Source organism: Sardina pilchardus, chromosome 23 (assembly GCF_963854185.1).
Source record: "Sardina pilchardus chromosome 23, fSarPil1.1, whole genome shotgun sequence".
NCBI lineage: Eukaryota > Metazoa > Chordata > Actinopteri > Clupeiformes > Clupeidae > Sardina > Sardina pilchardus.
Window position 1 is genome coordinate 28,337,143 of NC_085016.1, and position 6,480 is coordinate 28,343,622.

Below are 6,480 nucleotides of genomic sequence, written 5' to 3' on the forward strand. Positions count from 1 at the left end.
TTACAGAACACCCCCCCCCCCCCAACACACACTTTCACCACCACCATCACACACTGTCTGTCCATCTGTCTGTCTCTCTCTCTCTCCACACACACACACACACACACACACACACACACACACACACACACACACACACACACACACACACACACACACACACACAGGGCCACTCAATGTTTATAATTCTTAGCACCAAAGGTGTGATCAGTGAAAGTGAATAGAGACAACCCACAATTTCTGCAAATAAGCATCATCATTGCAGTGTATATTTTTGTTGTTCAGTCATTGCAGTTACAGGCACATTTAACAGTAAAACACAAGGATCACGCTGCTTTCTGCATATCATACTTGGCAAAAAATATAAATGTCTTCAATTTGATCGGCTACTGTTTTTAAGCCCAAACTGGTGAATGTAAGGTTTGATTGCTTCAGTGGTGCAACACATTGCTCTACATCAGGTGCATCATTAACATAGGCTAGTCTAAACAAAGGATGAGAGGGGCGCGTCATATGCAAATATTAAATGTTGTTTCCCTTTACTATTGCAAAATCCACAAATACATCGGGAACCATGAGTAAAAATAGAAAACTTAAACTCACCGTCTCACCCATTACCACAGCTTGGGTAGTCCATGCTCGTTTTGAGGCGCTGTGGTAGGTGGAGAGGACTGTCCATCATCTCTCGTCGTCAGCAGGTTGGTAGAATGGAGGGGGCTAATCTCGGTTTACAGGTTTACAGCGACTGCATTTTTGCCTGGCTACAAATCTCTGGCCCTGCCCATTCCATGCGCTCAGTGAATCTGCGAGTTCAGTAGGGTGCTGCCGCAGGAGGACTTAACACGTCGCATACGGACATAGACCTGTGCGCCAACCGCTTCAACAGCTATATCACACACACCGTAGCCATCAATGGACGTGGATCTGTGATTTTCAACCGCACCGTTCCAGCGCAGTCCCCGGGACGCAAGGCGAGGCTCAGCATTCCGTTAGGCCGGTGCGTGTTGGTCTCCGACAGAAGAGATGGGCACGGTGCTGTCGATCTCCCCCACCTCAAGAAAGGGGGGTGTCCTGGATGAGAAGCCCGATGCGGGACATGCGGCCAGTGGAAAAACAGAGAAAAGTCTTAAACGCCATTCGGTATTAATATCAGCCCTGACGTGGAAGCGCCTTGTCGCTGCCTCGGCAAAGAAAAAGAGTGCCAAGAAAGTGAACCCGAACCCTCCCGTCTCTCAGGTCAACAACCCAGTGGACCAACTGAACAGCGAAAATCTCAAGAAATCTCAGCAATCGGGGTCGGAGCGCAAAGCATCCAAGCCAGGACCACTCGCCGTGCCTGTACCGACGGTACCTGATCAAAGCCGACGCGGCAATCAGACGCAGACCGTCCAACAAAATGCCAAGCAGCTGATCGCGGTCCAAAAGCAGCCCAGCAGCCGCTCACTCATCTCTCCCAGAAGGGTTATTGTCCAGGCATCCACTGGGGAGCTACTGCGCTGTCTGAGCGAGTTTATGTGCCGACGGTGTTACAAATTAAAAGAGCTCAGTCCCAACGAGATCATATTGTGGTTCCGAAACGTGGACCGCTCTCTGCTGATTCAAGGGTGGCAGGACCAAGGCTTCATCACACCAGCCAACCTGGTGTTTGTCTACATGCTCTGCAGAGAAGCCGTGACGGAGGACATCTCCACTGAATATGAGCTGCAAGCCACCTTTCTCACTTGCCTCTACCTGGCTTACTCCTACATGGGCAACGAGATCTCTTACCCACTCAAGCCTTTCCTGGTGGAAACTAACAAGGAGGTGTTTTGGGAGCGGTCGCTGCGGGTGATTGACAAAATGAGTGCCAAAATGCTGCAGATCAACTCTGACCCGCACTTCTTCACCGAGGTGTTTCAGGACCTGAAAAACGAGGGGGGATCAAAGGACAGCAACGGGAAATGGACAAATAACCTGGACCGTTAAGGTGAACATCATCCAGGGGAGAGAGAGAAAGAGAGAAGCTATTTGATACCTCTCCGAACCCCGTCCTTTGAGAGGGGATTGAATGTAAGCACCGGCGGCTGACTGTGGAACGGTGCCACGCACCACAGCCGGTATATGAAGAAGGGACTAGGGGGCCCGCTTCACCCCTGAGAGATTTTCTCCATGTTGTTACATGTGTATAATAAACCACCACGGTGATCCTGTGAATGTCAGACCACCGGAAGCTCTGGGGTTTTAGGGGGATAGCGCTACTGTACTCTTTGCATGCTTACAAAGTATTCTAACTGTATCTCCATCGTGGCTTTTTAAAGAAAAACAAAACGGCTACCTGGTGCAAGGCTTCAAATGGGGGAAGTGAAGTGTTAGCTAGTATGTCAGTGTTCGGGTAATTTATTTCAGTATTCGTTTCTCTTCGTGGCTTGGGGGACAGCGTTTTGTCGCCGCTCTCCAAGGTGCTGGCCTATGGCATACACAGCACACGTCTACTGTGGCGCCTGAAACTCTCTATCTGAACGTTGAATGTACAATTTTACAACAAAAAAGAATCTTTGCCGTCATATGTGCCAATTGTTATAGTATAAAGCGTAATGTTTTATAATGTACATTTCAGAAATATATCAATACAGCCAAATTCTGGCGTGTTGCAATTTATTTGTCCATTTCAGGTCTATTTAGAGGGTGAACCTGTTCATGCAATTAGCTCATTTCAGTGGACTGTCTACTATCTATCTATTTATTCTCTTTCTCTTTTAGCTCCACTATCATGAAAAAGAGACCTTTTTAGCATTAGGCTATGCCGCAGTCAGTTGTCTAGCCTACTGTTGCGTCAGCGAGCTGCTAAATATTTGAAAATCTAACTCTGAGGTTTTCATAATTCAAAAGCAGTGAGCACATGTTATATTCATGGCATAATTTTCATTTCTTGTCATGCAAGGGGTTCGTTTTTTGGATTCTTTCGTTACTTGGGCCTGTACGCCAGGGCTGGCTTATACCACACAGGGCGCAACAGTGTGTGGTAATGAGGAATGGAATCTTTACGTCATTGTCTTTTGGGCCTCAAAGCAAATTGCTGCTCTGGAAAGAAGCGAAAATATCTCTCTGAAAATGTCCTGGGAGCTATGCTGAACTACTTTACCAACAGGTGACACTCATTTTCAAATGCTGTCACCTGTAGGATCATAAAATAATTGAGGCATAGCTGTGACGTGCTAATACTGGGACAGATAGCCTACCCAGCATCTATAACCCCGTTCAGCTATTCACCACATATTTGACATAGGTTAACTTGGTGAACCTGTTGCCTCCACTTCAACAGTCATAGACTAGACTGTCATAGCCAAGGAGTGTATAGTTTCTGTGAAACGAGAGAAACTCTTGTCATATTTAGCCCCGTGTCGTGACCATGTTGTCCTTGGAACATGAGCGCGCTCCCCCGCTGTCGCTGCCCACGGTGCTGAAAACGAAGTCCAGATGCCGTTATTCCTTCTCATCCTCGTCACAGCATAATTACAACAATTGTTTAGAGGCTCGATTAATTGTGAGCTACTAATATTGATGTCACGTTAGACCGGCAGCATGTCTTTAATAGCCAACACATTTGAGTGAGTCTATGTTCTAGAAATGGCAAGAAGAGGAAAACAATTGAATTGAAGTATAGACAACTCATAATAAATAGTCCAGATAACGTCTGCCAAATTGTCAGTTAGCCTATATGTATAAAGTGTATGATAGGCCTATATAGGGGGTACCAAACTCAAATAGGGTAGGCTAGATAATATTGGGGTTTGATTTTAAAATGCAAACAAAAGTCATGTGTCATGTAGTAGGATTTCAAGCTGAATTTATATGGGAAAAGCTGCTCAAATTAACTTTAAAAACGAATCTGTTTAACTTTTAAAACTTGCGTTTGTTAAGTCGCAGTGGTGTAGCCTAGTGCAGATGCTATAGGTTACTATAAAATGGCCTCAGGGAAAGGATGACTCACTGGTGGGGAGTAAGAAGCTGTTGGCTTGAATCAAGAGCAAGAGCCCACAGAATTTGTGAATAAAGCACGTGGGCCGGCTGTTCGCTCTCTTGATTGGCTGGAATTTGCTGCAGTCTGATGGAAGTGTCGCCGTGACGGAGGGCTGCGCAGCGCCGATCGCGCGCCGGGCCATAGGAATTCATATTCTAGGACTGCGAGCCGCATTCCGCCTGTCACTATGGCAACGGCGGATGTAGGCTGCATGAGCAGGATTGCGCGTGGGTATTTTGGAGTGCTGCAGATGTGTGCATGCTGGTAGGCTAGACTGTGCTAAGGAGCAGACATGACGCCGCAAGCACATGTTTAAAAGTAGCCTTTAACCAACGCACGAGAAAATACAGCACATCTGCCCCAATTCCACCTGTGCCAGCAAAAATGCTCTTTCAAATACTCAGTACAGCCCTTGGCCTAATGCGCCAGCACAAGCACGTAGGCCTATGAAGTAGCCTATGCAAATATAGGCAAGTGACAGTGAATTAGATCTTGTAGGTCGATAGGTGACAAAACACCGTTTTCCATTAACCACACGGATAGCGCCGGATAGTGTTGGAAGCGGAGCTACTTGCCTTTAGCTCATCATTAGGTAAGTCGGTTATATAATTTCGTACCGCATTCATCGTGTAGCCTAGTCGGTGCGAGCGTGGGCTCACTCGCCGCAGAAACCGCAAGAATGCAAGTTGTCATGGAGACCGTGACCAGGCAGCGGCGGAGGAGTTAGAGACAGCAGAGGCAAAGACAGGTGGAAACATCAATAATTAAGCTTAAATCATCATGGGCGCCCCTATTTTTAGATTTGTACATATGTGTTGTACCACACTGAGTAATGCTGAAATCTTTTGCGCAGAATCATACAATCTTACACAGAATGTGGTTTTGAATCTAAATACTTTACAGCTGCCGACATCCTGGCTTGGGTTCACTGTTTATTTGGCATTTCCAGCCATTCAAAGAAGACACAGGCTGCTGTATACAGTAAAAAGTACCACCTCTCTGTACCTGTGGGTTTCTCCTAAATTGAGGTGTTACTTGTTGATGAGACTATTTATTTGATATAGTCTCCATGTGCACATGTAGGCCTACACAAGGAGATGCTCATGCACATGCACATGCACATGACACAATTTAATCTCAAAACAGGTTCAAACTTCACATGCAATACCCATATAACTCACAGGCCAGGGAAGGGTCATAAATATGGAAGCGGTTTCAATTCTATTGTCCCCAGTCAGATAAAGGAATGGCTGGCACTTTATATAATGAACAGTGTTACGTCTTCACAAGCCAGTGGCTGGGGATGAAGACACTAATCAGATATCTTTCGGCCTCTGTCACATCCCCGGATCCCGGACAACCTTCCGTGTCTTTGCTTGCCCTTGCTAATATAAGGTACAGTGAAGTCAGAGCATAATCCTGAGATTATCAGGTCAACATTACCATCATAGCTCCATGTTACAGCAATATATCAGATTGAGGATTGTCATGTTAATCATGAGGATGGATTCAGCTTTTCAAATGGAGGGTTGCCTCATCTTTGAATGTAGGTCAAAGCACTGAGATGGGGAATGGGTGGGTTAGAGTGTTTATGTGCTTGTTACCTAAAGATAGCCTGGTCCTACCATACTCTCGTAGCCTACATTCATAATGTACAGAGAGTCTGGCCATTTTCCACTTACAAGCGTGAAATTCCTTGAATGCGGATACTCTGTTGATGTTTAAACTATTGGATCTGCCTAAACCATTCGCTGACGTGCGGTCATGACGTGACATGCTCAAACTAGTGCACGACCTCAGCGTCATCGTTCTCTGCTACTCCCTCTGTTCGCTGATTGGACCTGCACATTTTTGTCTTGGGAAAACTCGTGAATATACCGCAGACCCAGACGACGTACTGAAGGGAAATAAAGAGTGAGCAGAAGTATCTGACCTAAAGAGGCCCTCTTGAGCAAATGATAATCAAGGCACCTGAAATCTGCAAAAGACATTTGTTTGAATGGCAGCATGCTCAAACCCTTTAAACATCATTCAGCATTACTGTAATTGTGCCTTTCCAGATGTGCAAGCTGTGCCAAATAGGCTCTAATGCACACAATAGCATTACAGATGCTTGCATTTGAACTTAGCACTACTAATAAGTGGGATAGGTCCTCTCCTCTGTAGCCCGGGTGTGCTGTGTGTGTGGGGCAGTGATGATTCAAAGCAGGGGCGTAACAGTAGCAGTGAAATGAAACTTAAATTGGTGCATTCAGCTCTTACCAAATCACTTCAGAAGTGCAGCAATTACTCAGTTCTAAAGAAATAGACGTCCTTGCTGGATCAGAGACTGGATTTGTGTGCCCGTGTTTGAGGAAAAACCTCAAATGCCTTTTGTGCAGGCATACAACTAGTCAACAAAAGCAGCAGATTATCACATGCGGTTTTTAGTTATATTTTACACAGTGTCCCCACTTTTTTTTAGGAAACAAAGCTGCTGT

At 45.8% G+C, this 6,480-nt stretch overlaps 1 protein-coding gene across 1 annotated transcript; it reads left to right on the plus strand.

The window, feature by feature from the left end:
• The first annotated feature begins 794 nt into the window (after nt 1–794).
• cdk5r2a (cyclin dependent kinase 5, regulatory subunit 2a (p39)) lies at nt 795–2,617 on the plus strand. The gene has a single exon (XM_062527892.1). The coding sequence runs from the start codon at nt 1,024–1,026 to the stop codon at nt 1,963–1,965; it is 942 nt and encodes a 313-aa protein (XP_062383876.1). The 5' UTR covers nt 795–1,023; the 3' UTR covers nt 1,966–2,617.
• The last annotated feature ends 3,863 nt before the right edge of the window (nt 2,618–6,480 follow it).